This window comes from Lipomyces doorenjongii (assembly GCF_038497915.1).
Source record: "Lipomyces doorenjongii strain NRRL Y-27504 unplaced genomic scaffold V1508scaffold_7, whole genome shotgun sequence".
Classification (NCBI taxonomy): domain Eukaryota; kingdom Fungi; phylum Ascomycota; class Lipomycetes; order Lipomycetales; family Lipomycetaceae; genus Lipomyces; species Lipomyces doorenjongii.
Window position 1 is genome coordinate 93648 of NW_027118074.1, and position 20220 is coordinate 113867.

General features: G+C 46.1%; 9 protein-coding genes across 9 annotated transcripts; 3 read left to right on the top strand and 6 right to left on the bottom strand.

The window, feature by feature from the left end:
• Positions 1–919: 919 nt before the first annotated feature.
• V1508DRAFT_411333 (uncharacterized protein) lies at positions 920–7540 on the top strand. The gene is made up of 6 exons (XM_066939448.1): positions 920–1119; positions 1180–2079; positions 2134–2210; positions 2263–3320; positions 3372–5303; positions 5359–7540. The coding sequence occupies exons 1-6, from the start codon at positions 1112–1114 to the stop codon at positions 7282–7284; spliced, it is 5901 nt and encodes a 1966-aa protein (XP_066797824.1). The 5' UTR covers positions 920–1111; the 3' UTR covers positions 7285–7540.
• Positions 7541–7578: 38 nt separating this feature from the next.
• On the bottom strand, positions 7579–10327 carry V1508DRAFT_411336 (uncharacterized protein). Its single transcript, XM_066939449.1, has 2 exons — positions 8541–10327; positions 7579–8490 (listed from the first exon to the last, which is right to left on the bottom strand). The coding sequence occupies exons 1-2, from the start codon at positions 10095–10097 to the stop codon at positions 7987–7989; spliced, it is 2061 nt and encodes a 686-aa protein (XP_066797825.1). The 5' UTR covers positions 10098–10327; the 3' UTR covers positions 7579–7986.
• A 59-nt stretch (positions 10328–10386) lies between these two features.
• V1508DRAFT_411338 (uncharacterized protein) lies at positions 10387–12318 on the top strand. Its single transcript, XM_066939450.1, has 3 exons — positions 10387–10875; positions 10938–11770; positions 11838–12318. Exons 1-3 carry the CDS (start codon positions 10699–10701, stop codon positions 12049–12051), a joined length of 1224 nt encoding a protein of 407 aa, XP_066797826.1. The 5' UTR covers positions 10387–10698; the 3' UTR covers positions 12052–12318.
• On the bottom strand, positions 12086–13306 carry V1508DRAFT_262164 (cytochrome c oxidase subunit VB-domain-containing protein). The gene is made up of 4 exons (XM_066936440.1): positions 13057–13306; positions 12806–12967; positions 12570–12735; positions 12086–12514 (listed from the first exon to the last, which is right to left on the bottom strand). The coding sequence occupies exons 1-4, from the start codon at positions 13184–13186 to the stop codon at positions 12352–12354; spliced, it is 621 nt and encodes a 206-aa protein (XP_066797827.1). The 5' UTR covers positions 13187–13306; the 3' UTR covers positions 12086–12351.
• A 164-nt stretch (positions 13307–13470) lies between these two features.
• V1508DRAFT_349896 (uncharacterized protein) lies at positions 13471–13743 on the top strand (the record flags this gene model as incomplete). The annotated part of the gene is made up of 1 exon (XM_066936770.1): positions 13471–13743. A coding segment is annotated over one exon (273 nt), but the record flags the coding sequence as incomplete, so codon positions are not given.
• A 175-nt stretch (positions 13744–13918) lies between these two features.
• Positions 13919–14950, bottom strand: V1508DRAFT_402484 (uncharacterized protein; the record flags this gene model as incomplete). Its single annotated transcript, XM_066938490.1, has 3 exons — positions 13919–14279; positions 14388–14811; positions 14935–14950. The coding sequence occupies 3 exons, from the start codon at positions 14948–14950 to the stop codon at positions 13919–13921; spliced, it is 801 nt and encodes a 266-aa protein (XP_066797829.1).
• A 508-nt stretch (positions 14951–15458) lies between these two features.
• V1508DRAFT_395477 (60S ribosomal protein eL22) lies at positions 15459–15988 on the bottom strand (the record flags this gene model as incomplete). The annotated part of the gene is made up of 4 exons (XM_066938055.1): positions 15459–15550; positions 15622–15850; positions 15909–15944; positions 15974–15988. The coding sequence occupies 4 exons, from the start codon at positions 15986–15988 to the stop codon at positions 15459–15461; spliced, it is 372 nt and encodes a 123-aa protein (XP_066797830.1).
• Positions 15989–16389: 401 nt separating this feature from the next.
• V1508DRAFT_411348 (uncharacterized protein) lies at positions 16390–17574 on the bottom strand. The gene is made up of 2 exons (XM_066939451.1): positions 17246–17574; positions 16390–17144 (listed from the first exon to the last, which is right to left on the bottom strand). Exons 1-2 carry the CDS (start codon positions 17310–17312, stop codon positions 16792–16794), a joined length of 420 nt encoding a protein of 139 aa, XP_066797831.1. The 5' UTR covers positions 17313–17574; the 3' UTR covers positions 16390–16791.
• A 482-nt stretch (positions 17575–18056) lies between these two features.
• On the bottom strand, positions 18057–20203 carry V1508DRAFT_411350 (uncharacterized protein). Its single transcript, XM_066939452.1, has 4 exons — positions 19163–20203; positions 18963–19111; positions 18326–18910; positions 18057–18272 (listed from the first exon to the last, which is right to left on the bottom strand). Exons 1-3 carry the CDS (start codon positions 19799–19801, stop codon positions 18448–18450), a joined length of 1251 nt encoding a protein of 416 aa, XP_066797832.1. The 5' UTR covers positions 19802–20203; the 3' UTR covers positions 18057–18272; positions 18326–18447.
• Between the last annotated feature and the right edge of the window lie 17 nt (positions 20204–20220).

Here is a 20220-nt window from a genome sequence, read left to right on the forward strand (position 1 = left end):
AAAGACTGTGTAGGGATTGTCAGTCTGAGTGGTGACTCTGCTGTTACGATAGGCGTTAATGAAAATCCCGTGTTCGCACACTAGTTTAGGGTACGTACCCCTTTGCGCGGGGTGGAAGGATTCTCGGCGGGGATCATCTAGCCGTTTACGCACGTACGGCCACAAACGTTTAGTATTGCAAGCATAACACACTAAGCCTCTAAGCACAATGCGACTTCGCGCGGATGGGACAGATGAAGCACATATAACAAAAATAATGAGTGGCCCACATAAAATGGACGGTTTAGAGTGAAGACGACGAAAAACTGACTTCGGGTAGAAGGTACATCGACGCTGTTATGAACTCGCTCTTTTTCAAAGCTGGCTGCTAACAAGCTTTTTAAGCTTATAGCCTACTTCGGCTGCAGCTATAACCCCAGATGAACAGCTAGCGAAATCTGACGATTTGTGAACTTACTAAAGAGATTCTTCGTATAGTTAAGTTATTCTAAACAATTTAGACTGCGATAGTGGAAATGTGCACTTAGTTTAGATTATGGGCTAGGGATAATGCGCCACATGGTTCTCCGCCAGCGAAGCGCAATTAGTGCGGCGTTAGCATCTATCAGGACTAGTGTGTAAAGTTTGTTGCTCCAAACTCGCATACGTCGGCTGAAGCGGTGACAAGCGTGCCTGTTCCGATTTAGCAGCAGCAGCAAAACTACGCAATAATTGGCCATCGCGTTTTGGGACTACTACGAAAACTGCTGGTGATGTTCGGCAAGCGAAGCGATCTGATGCAGTATCCAGGAAAATTGCGGATAGCGACAGAGAGAAAGTGAACTCAGCTGGCTCACAGACAAAAAATGCTCTCGAGCGTTGCGTCGGACGGTTCGGGGGGTGCAAAAGTATATAAACATCCAACCCAACCCGCGCACCCGCCCGCCCACTGCCAAGCATATCAGCACACATTTAGTCGCACTTGCAACCGCAATCATCTCTCTAGCTCTACACGTGATAGCGCGTTGTTCGCACGCGTCTTCGCACGCGTACCCCATACCCCATACTGTCTCCGTCGGTGTATGTTAGTCGGATCCGATTTGGGACCGCGGTCCTAGATAAGTAAACAGTCATGTCAAGGTTCGTTTTATCGGTGCCGGGCAATTGTCCGGCTCATAGGCCATTTAGTAACATGTTTAGGCTGGATCGTCTTGTCTCGTTACTTGACACAGGCTCGACGCAGCTGGTCCGCAACACCGCGGCAGACCAAATTGCGGATGTCCAGAAAGCGCACCCTGAAGAACTCTATAACCTACTTGGTCGAGTTTTCCCCTACCTACGATCCCCGAAATGGGATACCCGTGTTGCAGCTGCCCGTGCGTTAGGTGGTATCGCTGATTACACAGAAAAATGGGATCCCAACGCCAGCGACTCTAGACTTGAGGATGAAGATATTAAAGTAGAAAAGGAGGAGGATATATTACCTGTAAAGAAGGAGGAAGAGCCTGCAACTGAGTTCAGAGAAGAAAAGAGACCTTCATCACATGCTAGGACGCCGTCATTTTATCCTCCGCTGCCACTGGCCTCTGATTTTATCAAAAAAGAAGACGATCTCAGTGATACCAAAGCCCGACTTGCGAAAATAAATACAGAGTCTCTCAAGGCTTCCTCAAGTGCTCCGTCATCCCCTGATGACGATCTACTTACATTTTCTACCTTCGATATTGGCACCGTTCTGAAGAATGGAATGAAGCTTCTTGGGAGTGGCGGTCGAGAATACGATTTTTCGCTTGCTGATCTTGATCCTGCCGAACGACTTGCCCTTCAGAAGCGGAATGTTACTGCCCGTCTTGGCCTCGGTGGCGAGTACATGGACGACATTGTCACGGCCCAAGACTTCGCCCCACAGACTCCGGGTGGGAAAGCCCCTGGCGTACCTTCTACACCTGGCCAGCTGCAACATTCACAATCCTATTCAGCCCAGCCGCTCAAGATACCAGAGGCGCAGTCTCCGGCAGATGATAGTACTGGACTGAGTTCTCGTGTGCGTGCCATGGCGAAGCGAAAAGCTAGAGCCGACGCCAAGAATCAAAGCAGCAGGTTGGTTTGTTTCCCTTATCAATTGTAATTTGTTATATTAATCCGACTGTGCAGGGTCCGATCAGTGGATCTCTCATCTAGTACTGCCTCACGGAAACTGTCTTCTACTCCTGCAGCACAGCAGTCTCAAGGTTGTTTGTCATTGTATTTCCGTTACTTTCCACTTTATTAACATAATTGTAGCTCAAGATTACTTTTCTGTCACACCGCAGGCACAGCCTGACCGTGTAGTCGTTGAGCACAGAGCCCCGCCGAATCCGTCTAGCACGATTCAGACCGCAGCTACGGGCCAAGTGTGGCCCTTCGAAGGTCTCGCGGAACTTCTTATGGTTGATATTTTTGACGAAGCTTGGGAAACTCGACACGGTGCTGCCAGTGGATTGCGAGAAATTATCCGCGTGCATGGATCTGGTGCCGGTCGGATTGTTGGCAAGTCTCGGAAAGACAACAATCGACTGAATCAGGCGTGGCTCGAGGATTTAGCTTGTCGGATGTGTTGTGTATTTGCGCTCGACAGATTCGGTGATTACGTGTCTGACCAGGTCGTTGCACCGATTAGAGAGTCTGTGGCGCAGACGCTAGGTGCCCTATTACTTCATTTACCAAGAGACACAGTGTTGAGTACTTATAAAGTCCTTTATGATCTTGTTATGCAGACCAATTTCGGTATCTCGTTCCCTATCTGGGAGGCATGTCATGGAGGTATGCTTGGGCTGCGGTATCTCGTCGCTGTGCGGAAGGATCTATTATTTGATGAAGATAGCAAGTATGGTCTCCTGGACGGAGTGGTCGAGTGTGTGATGCACGGCCTTGATGAGCAAGACGATGACGTTCGCGCTGTGAGTGCTGCTACGCTCGTTCCCATCGCATCTGAGCTTGTCCTTCTGCGTCCACGGTCTGTGGATAAGCTTATCGAGGTCGTCTGGGACTGTCTTGCTAACCTCAAGGATGATTTGAGCGCCAGTACTGGAAGTGTGATGGACCTTCTTGCCAAGTTGTGCTCATTCCCGCAGGTTCTAGAGCAAATGAAGGTCAACGCAACCGCCGATCAATCGATGTCTTTTGCTATGCTTGTTCCGAGGTTATATCCGTTCCTAAGGCATTCCATTACTAGTGTTCGAAGAGCTGTTCTACGTGCATTATTGACGTTCTTGAATATTGAAGGCGAAGGCGCCAGTGACTGGATTGATGAAAAAGCATTGAGGTTGCTGTTTCAGAACTTACTGGTGGAACAAAATGAAGTAGTATACCATCTTCCTCGACATTTAGTTATGCATATTGACGTTTTTTAGACCGTTCTGAACTTATCTCTCGAAGTATTCAAAGCACTGTCTGATAAGCTGTCTAAACAGGGCGAGACACAGTTCGCGGAAGCTTTTAGCTCGCACGTCTATCCATTGCTTACACTTCTGATGACTCCTATCGGCATCAATCGCAATACATATCCTATGGATACGTCACTTTTTCTCCGTCCTTCTGGGGCTACATTCGCGGCTCTGAATCCCGCAACTAACTCGTCTGCTGGCATTGGCTATAGTGGACCTGCCAACGGTTCTTCTGATGCTCCTCCGCTGAAAAGACGCAGACGTTCAGAAAAGAAGGACGAGCCACCTGTGACAGCACATAACATAGACAGTCCCGTGTTCTTAGGCGATGCCGAGCTTATCGGAATGGAAGTCATGATACGCATGAAGATTGCTGGGGCAAGTGCAATGGGTTACGCTATGAGTCTCTGGCCAGACAGTAACATTATGACTTTCCAAAATGTTTTGGAATCATACTTGGGGTCTGCTACTAATGCTGTCGCTGCTACTGCGCCGTACTCCACGTCTAGATTGATCGCTGCTATGATTTTGGAAGAATATGGATCGCATGCGAAGGGCCCGTCGGCATTGAAATCCTACTTTGCGCCAATACTGTCCGATATACTGCAAGTCTCTGATACATATACTATCTATCAGGACATGGCGCCATATCTCAGAGTTGTCCGCGCACAGGCGCAATCGCTACTCAATGTTTTCGTTGATGTCGGGCGAATGTCATCACATAAGCTTCCACGGCTTGCTGTTGTCGTGCAAGGTGAACCCGACGCCGGTCCAGACGCATTCAGTCTTGATGACGGCGAGCGTGTGATGGCTTCCGACATCGAGAGGCTCCGCAAGAGCATTCAGGCTTCATATCGATTCGCGGTTGCTGATCCTCTGAAACATGCTCAGGATAGTTTGAGAATCGCTATTAGCGATGCAAAGGAAGCTATTGAGTCCCGACAGATCCGGATAGCTGCTGCCGTCGCTGGTGCTTATATCTCAGTACTCTCAAGTTTGCCAAAGAAGCTGAACCCGGTCATTCGCAATTTGATGGATTGCGTCAAAGAAGAAGAAAATTTCGATTTGCAAAGGCGTTCTGCTGCGTCGGTTGCCTTGCTGGTACAGCTCTGTGCCGGTTACGGAAAAATTGGAGCCTCGGATAAAATTATTAAGAATTTGTGTGCGTTTTTGTGCGTCGATACCGCGGAGGTTCCTGAGTTCCATCACCACGAGAAACTCGAGAATTCTATACTATCATTGCATAAGGAAGAAGACAGACGTGATCCAAAGGATGTTATCTCGTACCAGCGGGAAGCGAAGAAGGCTCGTACAAAACGTCGTGGTGCGAAGACAGCTCTAGAAATTCTAGCTGATATGTTTGGATCGAATCTGTTTGAGAAGGTACCGAAGCTCAAGGATTGCATGATTAGTCCACTTTTGTTCTTGAAGGAGCCTCTTCCTAGCGATATTATGTTGCCTGAGTCCACGCTTGGTCAGGAGATCGTTGACGGATTATCGGTTCTTCGTGCGCTTTTGCCAAAACTGCACCAAGATTTGCACGGTATTTTTGTTAACTATTTCGAGTTGATGGCCACTGCTCTGGAATCAACATTCTCGGTTCTAAGATATGCCGCCGCCAAGTGTTTTGCTACTGTGTGCAGCGTTATGAAGGCTAAGGGAATGACATTTCTAGTGGAGAATATTTTGCCCATGTTCAACAATGCGCTTGAGCTGAAGTGCAGGCAAGGTGCTGTTGAGTGTGTTTACCATCTTGTACACGTGATGGAGGCCGATATCTTACCATACGTTGTGTTCTTGATTGTTCCAATTTTGGGAAGAATGAGTGATTCGGATAACGATATCAGGTTACTGGCAACAACTACGTTTGCTCAGCTGATCAAGTTAGTTCCACTAGAGGTACGTTGTATTAGTTTAATTGCTTATCGATTGAGATGAACTGACGGTTCAAAAGGCTGGTATTCCTGATCCACCTGGTCTTCCTCCTTCGCTTCTTGAGGGCCGCGACCGTGAACGCAAATTTATTTCTCAGATGTTGGATCCCAGCAAAGTAGAGTCGTTCACGCTCCCTGTCGCAATTAAAGCCGATCTTCGCAAGTATCAGCAAGAAGGGGTCAATTGGCTTGCATTTTTGAATAAGTACCATCTCCATGGTATTCTCTGCGACGATATGGGTCTTGGAAAAACACTTCAGACAATCTGTATTGTCGCCAGCGATCATCACCTTCGCGCTGAAGAGCATGCACGCACCCATAGTGTAGAAACTCGTCCTCTGCCTTCCTTAGTCGTATGTCCGCCTACTCTGACCGGTCACTGGGAGCATGAACTTCACACCTATGCGCCGTTTTTGAAGGTTCTGGTATACATTGGTAATCCATACCAGAGGTCTCACATTGCCAGCCAATTTGCCAGCGCAGATGTCGTTGTTACGTCGTATGATATTTGCAGAAACGACGTCGACATAGTGACGGCCCAGAACTGGTGCTACTGTGTCCTGGATGAAGGTCATATCATCAAGAATGCGAGCTCAAAGCTGACGAAGGCCGTCAAGGGGATCCCTGCGGATCATCGGCTTATTCTATCAGGTACCCCGATCCAGAATAATGTCTTGGAATTGTGGTCGCTATTTGATTTCCTCATGCCTGGATTCCTCGGTACCGAAAAGGTTTTCAATGACCGCTTCTCGAAGCCTATCACACAGAGCCGAAACAGCAAGAGCTCGTCAAAGGAACAAGAAGCTGGCGCATTGGCACTCGAAGCGTTGCATAAACAAGTCTTACCATTCTTGCTGCGGCGTTTAAAAGAGGATGTATTGGCTGACCTGCCGCCAAAGATTATCCAGGATTATTACTGTGATTTGTCCGATCTTCAAAAGCAACTTTACGAGGATTTCGCAAAGAAGCAACAGAATACGGTTCATAACGAAGTTAGTACTGCCGGAAAGGAGAATAAGCAACATATTTTTCAAGCGCTACAGTACATGCGCAAGCTCTGTGATCATCCGGCGTTGGTGCTCAACCCGAAACATCCGCAGTATGACAAAGTTAATAGGCAACTTGCGGCAGAGAAAAAGCCCCTTCGTGACATTTCTCATGCTCCGAAACTTGGCGCTTTGCATGCGCTCCTCTTGGATTGCGGAATTGGTGCCAACGGCACGTCGGCTAATTCTATCGCGACAGCAGTTCCGGAGGATTTTGGAGCTGGGGTCATTTCACAGCATAGGGCGTTAATATTCTGCCAACTCAAGGAAATGCTGGATATTGTTGAGCAGGATGTGTTCCAGAAGTTCCTTCCAGGTGTCAGCTACATGCGTCTCGATGGAAGCACGGATGCTCGTAAGCGTCATGATATCGTGCAGACTTTCAACGCGGATCCATCAATTGACGTCTTGCTTCTTACGACGCATGTAGGAGGTCTCGGTCTAAATCTAACTGGTGCCGACACCGTTATTTTCGTGGAGCATGACTGGAATCCAATGAAAGATCTCCAAGCTATGGACCGCGCTCACCGGATCGGACAGAAGAAAGTCGTCAACGTGTACCGACTCATCACGCGTAACACAGTTGAAGAGAAGATCATGGGCCTCCAGCGGTTCAAGCTCAATATCGCGAGCACGATTGTTAACCAGCAGAACGCTGGTTTGTCGTCGATGGACACCGATCAGATTCTGGACTTGTTCAATATCAACGATGATGCTGCCGCCGCCGCCGCAACTACGACTAAGACTCCTGTCACTGCAGACGAGGATATGGTTGATGAACAAGGCCAGGTTATCAAGAAAGGCGACCGCAGCGCGGTACATGGTTTGGCAGAGCTCTGGGATGAGAAGGAGTATGAAGAAGAGTACAATCTAGACTCGTTTATACAGTCGCTGAAGTGACAATGTTCTAATGTAAGGTAAATATTGGGGACTATAGCTGCTGATAAAAAGTTTGGAAATTTGTAATTTAGTGTAATTCTATGTATGGGCTTTTAAAAGTGGCGTGGTCTTTTCTGCATTTTGTATGAGAACGTACGAGGTGGTGCGCTGGCGTCTATATGAACAGATAGACACGGTTTAGAATATATATCATGGCGTCGTGTAGGATAAAAGTGGGTGATTGTACAATCTTTTTGTAATTATACTTCTCAAAACAATTTATGATTGAAATTTGGTTCATTCATCACAACTATAGACCAACGAAAGGGTACTTCATCTTGAGCGAGAGGGATAGCAAAAGTGGGACGTTCCGCATGAAACGAGCATTTGGCCGTAGCGTCACATGCAGATATAATAAAGGTATGCCATTGATTGTCATTAGAAGCAAGAAATCGATACATTGGTCCACACTAAAATATTGGTGCAACAAAACTATATAACTCCATCCAATCCAAAGCATGCGCAACGAAACAAGGCAACAAACGTGAACAATAATCCGTATGAAAACCCGTCATCACCAGCAAATAAAACACCACAACCTGCTCAATTACATTCCATTCCATGTCTATAAATAAATTATAACTGAATGACCAACCGAAACTACCATCACCACCAAGATAGTAACTTCTCATGCGACACGTCACCATTCATTATTGGACTACCCTATTCCGAATTCCCTTCATACATGTCGTCCATATCATCTCCTGGAACTGGTGTGACCTCCTGTTCTATTTGATCTGATCCAAGATTTATTTGATTTGCAATCGGCACAGCAGGGACGTCGGCAGTCAAGACATCATCACCTAGGATGTCAGTCATTTCCATGCCTCCAACTATTGGGCCACCAAATATCGGTGCGAGCAACTGCTGCGGCAAAATCTGCTGCCCTCCATGAATTTGTTGTTGGTGCAGATGAGCCTGCAACTGGGCATGCTGTTGTGCGCGAATAATCATGGTCTGCTGCTCCCGTGCCAAATGTGCTAAATGCTGTCGCAGGCGGGCAACACCTGTACCACTGAACACGCAGAATACTGCCTGCTGATGCTGATTGAATTCTGCTGGTGGAGCGCGGCAGTACTGGGTGAGATCAGAACGCATGAATGCCGGAACACCAGTTAAGCTTAAATGCGTTAATCGCGGACAATTTTGTAGAAGATCATGAATAGCCTAAACCTGTTAAAATTCACTTCACAGTAAAAGCCAGCGACTATTCATACCGGAATCGTAAGATTCGAACAGTAAGACAAATGGACCCGTTCCAGCGAATTTTCCAAACCTACTGTTCTTCGCTGGACAAGTGCATGTATAGCAAGATCTGTGATATTTTGGCACTTGACCAAGCCAACACGTCGCAACTTTGGAAGAGTTGCGAGATCATTGACGGCGTTATTGGTAAGCTGCATGCAGCATGCCAGATCGATATATCGAATCCGAGTGCAATGTCTAACCAGCTGCGAGACACCTGTGTCTGTGATAAGTGAGCAGTGACCCAAATGCAAATAGTGAAGCGAACGTCCGAGCTTGGTGATGTGAAGTAAACTACTATCCGTAATATTGCTGCACTTCGCAAGCACGAGATTACGAAGCTTGGGGGAAAAGGACACAAGCCGTAGAACCGTTGCGTCTGTAATCTCCACACACCCGGTCAAATCCAATATACGCAAAGTGTCGAACTGCAAGCTGCCGTCAATCGGAAAACTTTCGAAAGCTCTGTCCGTGATATTTGGATTTAATCCCATCTTAAATTCACGCAGTACCGGTAGATTGTTGAACGCGGCTGCTATGGATTCGTCCTGAACCAATGTGCAACCCTGCAAATCAAGCTCCATCAAGTTTTGGCAATTCGTTGTTATTGCCGCAATCGAGATGTCTGATATTAGATTGCAGTCTAGCAATTTCAGTCGCCTTAGATATCTACAATTTTGAGCAACCTGAACGACAGAATGGTCTGTTATTAGTTTGCAGCCAGTCAAATTCAATCCCTGTAGTTTGTGGCAAGAACTGGCTATGGCCTTCACAGTATCGTCTGTCAACAACTCAACATGTGACAAATCTATGGCAATAAGACTTGGGTTGTTGCTCACTGCCGACACTAAGCTGCCATCCGTCAGTCGTCGACAGGACGCTAATGTGAGGCGCTCTAACTCGCAGCATGCATCAGCTATTGACGTCATCATCTGATCTGACGTGTGGTCAGACACAGCCGTGAGATTTAGTCTCCGCACAAATTGTCCGTATGGAAACGTTGACGTATCATCCGGCTTCTTGAGCGTCTTCAAAAACCGGAGAAGGACCGGAGTCGTGTTCAAGTTGGGCCTATACCACAATAACTCAACCGCACAGCGCGCCCAAGCGTTGCATACAAGCAGAGCGGATCGAACATCTTCTGCTGAATCAAGATGACTGAATACGGCCAGAACCAATTCTGTTGGCAAATTTGTCGCATACATCCGTAAACGTTTCATGGCTTGGCTACTTCGCTCGTCATCGTCGTCACTAAACCCAAGCTCATTTATATCATCCTTGTCGGAAAAATCGTCGTCGATATCAGCCGCTGTATCGTCGTCATCATCGTCGTCATCTTCCGGCGAATCTGAGAGCTGTGGAGGCGTGGTATATGCAGAGGATGTTGGTGACGGGGAAACCACGCCAGCGAGATCTCGCTGACTCTGAACCAGCGGTCCCACATTCGTATTCGAGGAGCTGACCAGCGGCAAAAAGAAACCAAATGGACCTGTTGTAGTAGAGTCCTGCGGAGAAATATTCGACGACATAGTGGTGCTAATGATATGCGCGTTGTCGAAGTTACCGTTGGCTGTTTCCGCGTCTATAATTACAACGAGTCCAGATCGAAATGCGCTTGAACCCGAGCCCAAGCAGACAATCGCTCGTCCGGAATGCAAATTTAAAAGCAACAAATATAAGATCTAAAACAAAATGTACAGCAAAATCACTATGCGACGATAGTGAGGGGCTAAATCTGGCAGGTATTGTTACAGATCCGCTAATCTTGGTTCCAAGTGATTGAAGGTACAACAAAAGACTTGGACCTAAGCGTCGACAGCCGCCTCGGCGCTCTCAACATTTTGACGATTGTGCAATTACGTAACTCATTACCAAGTTGTGGATCACAAGTCCTGTTTATATGTCCAACCAATTAATTATTTATGTTAATATAGTATCTTGAGAATAGTAACGGATTCTGGTTCTTTTCCAATTCTCTGAGCACCAGACTTTGTGCTCGTGATACTCTGACCTCAAGGAATTCTCAACGATTGAAGCAAGGGTCCTCGGCTTCGATACTTTTTGGATCGTGATCGCTGGCAATCTTCTCAACGGATTTGGATCTTCAGTTGGAGCGTAACTATTATACTAATGCCAATTGAAATAGCGTGGACGGCAATTTCTCAGGGACCCAATGCAATTCCATTTTGGCCGTACATCAAATCTTACGCGCCATGGTTTGTAGTTATATATTTCTTAAGGCGGTTCTTTAGCGGCACCCAAAATACCTGGGAGAGGGATATGCATGGTCGCGTTGTCATGGTCACTGTAGGGCTCACCAATGGTTTATGACCGGCGATCTTTGTCGTGGGACTAACTTCGAATGGTAGGGCGGCACGTCAGGGATCGGAGCGGCAGCTGTAGAAGATCTTGCTAAACGCGGTGCCCAGATTATATTACTTGTCAAATCTCTCTCGGATGAATGGCTTGTTGAATATATTGCGGATCTGAGAGAAAGCAGCGGCAACAATCTCATATATGCGGAAGAAGTGGACTTGTCGTCTTTATACTCTATTCGACTATTCTCGACAAAATGGCTTGACAATAGCCCGGCTCGACGGCTTGACATGGTGATCTGCTGCGCTGGACTGCTTCAACCCCCGTTTAAGCAGCGGATGCTAACAGCTGATGGGATTGAGGCACATTGGGGTATCAATTATGTGGGACATTACCATCTACTGACTTTGCTATCTCCTTCTTTCCGAGTGCAACCACCAGATCGCGATGTTCGCATTATTCTTAGCGGTTGCAGCACCTACGTTCTGGCAGATTTTGACATTACTGATTCGGAGTTCAAGAATCGAGGATATCCCTCGAGCAAACCATGGCGCTCCTTCGGAAGTGCCAAGTTGGCCTTACTTATATTTCTCCGGCAATTCCAGCGAAAACTCGACGAGTACAAACGTCCTGACGGAAATGCAAATAATGTGCGCGTGTTTATAGCGAATCCCGGGTTTGTGCGAACAGCTTCTTCGAGAAATTTTATTTCCCTTGGAAGTTTGTGGGGCCTGCTTGTGTACCTGATTATGTGGCCAATTTGGTGGCTGGTGCTGAAGAGTCCGGTTCAGGGTGCTCAGACTATATTACACGTTGCCATGAGTCCGGAGTGCGCTCATGGCCAGGGCGGAAAAGTCTATAACGAGTGCAGAGAAGTTACTCGCAAGTACGGTCTTTCTTCCTTTCTTATTCCGACATTACAACGTTGGAACTGACATCTGCGGTATCTATAGGTCTCCGAGGAAAGAAGTTGAAGACGAAGAACTCGGCAAAAAACTGTGGGATATCACTGCGAAACAGATTGAAAAGTCTGAGCGACGTGGGGCTGCACAGAGAAAGATGGATGCGGAATCCCAGAAAGCAACGACCGAAGGCAAGACAGGTACGACACCTGCAGCATCGGCGACGTCTACCGCCGCAAAGAAAACTTCTACAAAGAAAGACTAAACATATCTCGGCGTCTTTTAGTGCCAGCATTGTGTAAATACTGAATGTACAATATCCAACATACCGAAACTTGTAACAGTACTGGAAGACTTATGAGTATAGATAGATTTGTCCGATGTATATTTACTGTTCCTCGGGCGCACAGTATCAATGGACCTCTTCGGTAACGCTGTTATCGACGCACCAATGGACACATTTATTCATCAATGCTATGTATTTCCTATGTATCAATGAAAACACATGTCATATATTAAGAATTGCCTAACCAACCCAATCGTTATATGACAAAATACTAATAATTTATGGCTTCGGCAATTCAGGACTCGCCTCCTCCTCCTCAATAAAGTAGACACCCTTTGAAGGGTCAGCGTGGATCTCGTCAGCAGGTCCGATATAGTTAAGCTGATAAACAGAACCACACTCAAGACATCTGGCAGGCTCGTAGATAGTAGCGTTAAGCCACCTAATTTTATCAATCAGTTAATCGCATCACCACGACGTCAGCTCCAAAAACATACTCAATTTCGTGGGTGTCGGCAGGCGAGCCAGTGCAACCAAGATACTTTTGCTCGGTGGGCGAATCGACAATGAGAGGATCCTCAATGGTACCAGTACGGTGAGATGGTAAAGGTTCCAAATCCCAAATATCAATACCGGCCATGTTGCTGAGCAATTCGAGACGCTCTGTAAAGTGGAGATTAGAATTCATATCTTAAAGCATACACTACACTGGTGCGTCGTGTTAAAAACTTACCAAGACCAGTAGCCTGCTCAAAGTCGGATGGAATCTCTCCGGGCTCAGCACCAGGACCGAATAAGTCCTCAGGTCTCTCGACTTCGCTGACGTGAGTAGACACACGCGGTCCTTCGACTGCCTCAATCTCTCCACTGGTAGGCTTAGCTGGAGTGGTAGCCGCTATCGACTATATTAGAAACATAGCCACAACTTAATCTCTTCCAATCTCCCCAAAAAATTCATTTTATGGGATTAACAATAGAACGTACCTCGTAAGGCGGTACATGAAAAATAGCGAGCCGACAATGGTCTTACTGCAGCTGGGCTGCCTCGGATGAAGGAGGCCGCAGCGCGGCTAGAAGTAACTCGGCTAGAGTTAACAATCTGTCGTAACAACATTGCTGTACAGTGGTTCTTTGTCGATATCGAAGTGTGTAGAAGTACTTGCTATATCAGGATCTGTTCAATCCTGTGGTGGTATGTTCCCGGTGATGAAATCCACTCTCTGGTTGGCCAATCAAACTTACCCAAGCTGTCAATGCCGTTCAAGTAAATCCCTAACCCTTCACAATGCTTAATTTAAATACCTAACCCTAGATTTATGTGAAGCGAGACGGGGGAGTCGTTGACTTCAAAACTATGAATTCTTATTTTCTTTACATTTTTGTTTTGTGTGAGTCGAGCCCTCCCACTTGCAAATCATATCACCTGCATGCTACGTTGATGTATTGCATATTGTCAGTTACAAGGCCACAGGGTGGTATTGGCCCCACGCAGCGTGTCGCGTTACTGAGTTGCGTGTATGGTTGAACGTCGGATTTCTTTTGTTACACTTGTATGGCCGTAGAACTTGCAATTCACCGTTAGAGGCAATAATGTCGAGTATGCGGCCAGCCCATAGTTCCTCGTGCCGGGACTGTTCATATGAGACGGAAGCTATTCCAATCTTGTCGTAATGCTCAATGACAGCACCATGCTATGCACAAATTATGATGTGGTGTTATAGATCCTCAACGTATAGCACGCCCCAGTATAATGCCGAATATAAATATCAAGAACACTTTCTAATTGCCTTTAGAGCGACGATCCGACCAACGCCTGTTCCGAAGCCCATGCTATCTCCTTCTGACCTCACTTCCTTCTATAAAGACGGAGAAAAAACCTCATATTCTCCAGCTCTAATGGATATTTTAAAACTTTCTGAACCCGAAACCATACAGAGTCATCTTGAACAACTCTTTCCCAACCAGCGCCGTCATCGACCATGATGTGATCTAAAAGAAATTGTACCGGGAAAGTCTTGCTACCAATCTGAATGTGCGAGTAAGATCCCGCGCTCTCGAGCACCAAGAGTAGTGTGCCTGGTTTGCAGTTCTCGGTGATATGTCGAAATAATGTTAGCGTCCTTGGCTTTGACTGTGCAAATAGTTCATTTGTCGTAAACATTATTGTTATTACATCTAGTGATCCAAAATCGACCCTGTCGTTGTGGCTAACATTACTGCCTGCCGACCCCGGCGCATCTCCGTCGCTTGCTACAACAGCGGTACGGTTATCTTCCAAATAGCATGGGGCATCTAGTATATCCATTTGGCTAAACTGCAACTGTATACTGTCTTTAGCAATGTCATCATTTTCATCATCCTTGTCCCATCCAAGACCGCGACGTATGCCATCGCGCAGGCTCATGAAGACATTGTCCCATTGCGCGATATCTATTGCCAAAATATTCACATTCTTCGCACGAAGATCATTGGCCAATGTCGCTAGGGCTAAGACTTCTCCGCCGGCTCCACCACCTATACATAATATATTTTTCTTGTTATTCGGATTCTTACTGGGACTAGTAAGAATTGCTGGTATATGAGGACAAAGATCACCGAGCACATGCAAATATGCCAGCGCACGCGACGACGACCACCGTACCGCATAAGCTAATAAATATTCAGGCGAATCGAACGCTGCCGCATAATCTCTCGCGTATAAGTGAGCCTTTACTGTCTGAATCGTGTCGGCTAACGTTTCTGGATCCGAGTATACGGCAGAGAAAGCCCGCCGCAGCAGCGAGAGTATTGACTGTTGTATTACCGGGGACGCGTATTTGTGATATGGTGCGTTAGAAGATCTGGATGGTTGTCCAGGCGTACGGGATTTCGTAGCCATGAAAGTCGACAGATTCAGGCTTGATTGATTTGGTTTGTTGTAATACGTGAATATGAGATGGGGCAACGCTAATATGAGCCGTAAAGTACTAGTAAGGGGTAACCCGGATGCAACTATATGAGCGTAGATTTAAATGTAAATTTTTGCATTGCTCTAAATCTCACACAGTTGAGTGCACAAAGACCTGACCCGCCTGGCGTGTATTCAGTGGTATTTTGGACTTTTGAAGTTACCCTAAATAATCCGACAGTAAAGCTGCAGTCTGGCACAAATATTCTGCTGAACATAGGACACGCCCCTTCATTGAGATCACTTGGCAGCATTCATCGTCTGCCTTCCAATGAATGTCATGGTACTACCCTATCCAAAAATAGTTCACTTGGCAAGAGCCGAACTATTTCGACTCCATAATGTTATCTTAGTCAATGCTAATTTATATTAACAAACGGAATATACTATTATTACAAACTGCTGAATTTTTTGTTTCCATCACGGTCACGCAACTCGTCTATTCTTCATCATCCTCCGACTCATCGGAAACAACAATATTGAAGTATCGGAGCTCATAAACACCTTTGGAAACGGAGACAACACGGAGCCCTAGATTTTTACCATGTCAGAACTGATATTCCACCAACTGTTAATAAATCTTCAACGCCAGCAGTACTCACAGTCTCGGAAGTTGGTCTTCTTAAGGTACTTCTTGGTGAGGTACTTAAGGTATCGGCCAGAGAACTGGGTGTGCGCAACGACAACGATTTTGCTATCGGACTCCTTGGAGACAGTAATAATGTCACCGAGATTGCCAGTCCGACCGTCAACCTTGATCTTGTTATTTAAGAAGTTGATGAATCCCTCATCGTCGAAGATACTGTTGGCGTTTGAGTAATCGACAACATACTAGCAGATAATTAATCCACCATACTAATTTAACAAATCAAATGTCAACTGGACTTACTCTAGAAGTGACCTTGGTGGACTTCTTGGTGGATTTCTAAATAAACCTCAGCCTACTGGACTTACAACAAATACCGACATATTTTATAATAGTAAAATCATCATATGCCAGCAAAGCGAGGAAATAAAATCGTAACACCTACTGCTGGAGCCATAGTATCTGTAAAATATATTGAGCTGAACAACCGTGGGAACCGTGGATCAATGAAATAGTACTGCCGACTAATGATTCTTAGCCGAGACTTGCTACGGTCAATTCAAAACGTTGGATTGCTTGTGCGGCGTCGATGTCACGGCTGGAAAAAGCAGTCACAGTTCGATCCATACCAAACCCTACAATTACAGGGTACGCGGATCTCCGCCTGGAGAAACCTAACCCTCTGGGAAAGCGCTAGTGACCAAAATTACGCTGCGGTAGCGCGTAGCATCGATACTCGCTATCGAGGGGAGCTTATAGTTCTGGGTTAGATTATTCAGTGAAACGGGCGATCTATGAATATTTCCCCTTTGAGATTGACTATTGCTTAATGTCGCAGTAACAAGTAATGAATAGGATAATCCAAGTCACAGTCTATTGCCAAAATGTCGCCAAATACAGCGACGTCCAATAAAAGCCCCACTCTGAATAATAGTAAAGTACAATGTTTTGAAAGAATATAAACAAGATATATGGGCAACCACTCGAATCACGTTTCGAGTAAAAAGAGGGCATCAAACCAACAAGTACACGTAGAACGCCAGTAAAACTATTATGAGTAAGATGTACAATGTCCGTCTAAACATACACTCTCATGAATATGTATATTTCTAGCTAGCAAAATGTTCGACGCTAGCTTCGCAGCCGAACACCGCCCCAGCCATTGGCAGAAATTCCATGTGCCATTTCACATGAAAAATAAGCTCCCTGTTCCTAATAAAACACAAACAACTGCAGCAGCGGCGCATGCGACCAGTCCTACTGGTCTATCATTCCTACCGGAACTTTGTAGACCGGCAGATGAGGACGTTTCGGATGGTGTCTTCACGACACCGATCGTTCCTGTATGTGATCCAAGACCAATCGAGCCGGAAGACGGCTCGTAAAATGACGTATACATAGAGGAAAATGTTTGTGTAAACGGCGTCTGAACTGTGTCCGTCGTCACAACGCCGTTCGCCAACGTCGAGGTAACGGTGACCCAAATCGAAGTTGGTAGACTCGGCGTTGTGCTGGTGGTGGTAGATGTTGTACCAACAGCTATTATCCTATGTCAACATCTAAAAACAAGCCCAATATAAAGATTTTCCCGGAGTCGGAACGACTCAGACGCGAACAATCAGATCTAACATGTTTCTTACCTTGTCCGCGAGCAAAGCCCATCAAAAACACCACTATCAGAACCGGTAGATGGAGTAACAACCTCATGTTGACTATGTAAATAACGACGTATGGCGGTAACGAGTAAGTACCAATAGAGAGAATGGAGAATTAACAGATAACTGGTCGCGTAATCGAATGTATCAAGTCGCTTCGGAAAATCACTATGTTCAGTTCGCACCTGTTATTGACACGGACTGGAACATAAAAACACAATCAGGAAGAACAGGAGCGTGGAATCCCCAGTAGGAATCCCCAATATTCCCAAAATAATTTGGAATTGAAGGAGGTTGGAGCTTATTGCTCGACAGGCCGCCTGGGAGGAATGTAAATCTAAATTGCGTTGGGCGCAGCGCTGCCACTTGTTACTATTCTCAGCAAGTCTTGACGGGTAGTACGGTACCCTTATATTATCTTAACGGAAGTTTGGTGTTCATAGGGCCAATATCGTTTCGTTGGCTGTGGCCTTGTTTCCTTTTATTAGTAGCTATTCGCGAGTCAACTCAGAATCCAATAATCAATTCAATTCTTCATGGGTTTGCGCTGCCGCTGAACATTGAGGCGGGATGGTGTGCTGGGGTGTATACTCGGTTAAATAATTGTTTCATTCTTGCAGTGCTGTAGGCTTAAGCGGTAGGAAGCATACAACTACCTGCTTGTATTTCTACAGCATTTTTTGGCTTAGCGCGATTGTGGGCAGACCTCTGTACTAATTTCAGGTTTGAAGAGACCGAGATAAAAAGTGGCTAGAGGTTTTGTGTGTCACCTCATGAATTGGTTTGCCCATATACCTACGAAGATAAGCGTGGATAGGTATTCGCACGGGCCATTTGAGGCCGACAAACAATATTGTACACCGATGGTAATTCAGGCGATTCGCGCCAAGTCTTTGCTCAGAAGACACCACATATTGAATGAAAGAGACGCTGCACAACCTAACATCAATAACTGAAGAATTAGTCGAAGCCACAAACACGATATATTCCATGGATAAACTATAAGACAATGATAAACTCAAGTCAATACGCCGTCCCTATAAATAACAATACACATAAACCTACTATACATTATTAACTTGCGTATCCTACAACGACTGATATCAACCGTAATTACATCTACCTGGAAGTACATCCCTCCCAGAAAGCTGAAGAGCCAGAAGCAATGCAACATAATAAGTCATATCTTACAAAACTTGCACTCTCGCGCGTTGCGTGGTAGCTTGAGGAGTGTGTCCACCAGTCGTGTGCTGGTTCATTACGCCTTGCACGATCTGGAAAAGTTCACGTGCTTCGGGCACGTACACGAAGCTAATAGTAAGCGCCTGAATCTCATACATATATTCTTCGAGAATTATGGCACCAGTGCGTAGTAAGGATTGGATAAATAGACAGAGTAGCTGAACATGACGGGTCTGGTCACTAGTGTCATCTACCACATTCTCGATGCCTGCGCCGAGCGTCTTACTCTCGATTGAACGCGTAGCATTGGAGAGAAAGGGATGTAGGAGTGCCGACTTTTCCTCATCTCGTATAAGAGATGTTGTAGGTGGCTGCTGCCCTGATGGCAGTGGAAATGGTACAAGTAGGTGATTCAATGCTTCGAGAACAGGAAGCGTTGGAGGTAAATACTGCAACAGTTGCAATACCCTAATTCGGTGTTAGTCTGCGTATCTGTTGGCAAGCAGAATGGAGTTCATACTCAGCACGCAATATCGTAGATAACAGCAATGTAATCAGAGAGCGCCCCAACGCGGGATTTGTATGCAACATAGATGTAATACCGTTGATGGAGAGGTCGACCGACGACATGAGCAGTGTTAGGTCACTTTTGAGTACACTTATTAGTGACTGGACGACCGTTAGTTTTGACTATAAGCACATCGAATATTGCCTGCGTACCTCAGCTTCCATTTCAGATATCTCCTCGGTCAAAGAGGATGTTAAGAGACGTTGGACGGCCTCATATGTGTCGCCCTGTAATTTTACCTCCCTAGTCTCAGTCGACGGTGACTTGCTCTCAGGAGGATCCAGTACGCCTTGGTTAACAAGTGCATCAACAAACCTACTCAAATCAATATCCCTTGCCATACTTTCTGCCTGTTCAGCAAACTGAGCAGCAGAGAGTACGCGGATGGTCGCAGTTTCCCCGGATAGGAACACAGACACAATACTTGCCTGCACGCTATACAGACGACTTGATGTATTCGACATATTTTCTCTGACTTTCCCGTGACTGTATACGTCAACAAAATGCGCCAAGAATGGGTTCATGTCTATCAGTCCGTACTGCTCGTACAGCTTATAAAGCAGGTATTCGCCATTTACTACTTTCGCTATGCGCCGCATTCCTGTCCCACTCTTCTCCAAGCCTTGATTATCCGACGATCCATGCATTTCTTCCAGCATCATTAATACATCACATGCTAGATAAAATGCCTGCTCGTCGGGATCAGAAAGACTCGCAATGACGGCTGCCGCCACTTCTGACAGCGACCGCTCCCAGTCCGACAAGAGTTCCGCTACCACTTCGCTAAGCATTCGCGCTCCGTATTAAAAATTGTTCCAATAAAGCTTGCCACTTGCTATCGTCTGTTATTTAGTCCGGGTAAGGTATCTCCGTATGTTCAGACACGCATAGCAGTAACTAACTCTCCTGAAAAAAATATGCCAGAGAGCGCCAACAGGGGGTCCACTTTGTCTCTACTCTCACAACAACCCAGAAAAAGATAACAATTGCAAAATGCGGTAAAGTAGCCCTTATATCCGGGTTCGATGGTATTGTGGAGCGAGAGCGAGCTAGAAACCACGATGCCGAAATAGGATAGCCACTGGATAACACAAGTCAATACCAGAGCATCAATAATTTGTCATTTGGGACTTTTGAGCTCGTCAGCCTCAACTCAGACAGACGAGAGGCGTGAAAGATGGCTAGCCCTAACCCTATGTACCCACAGACC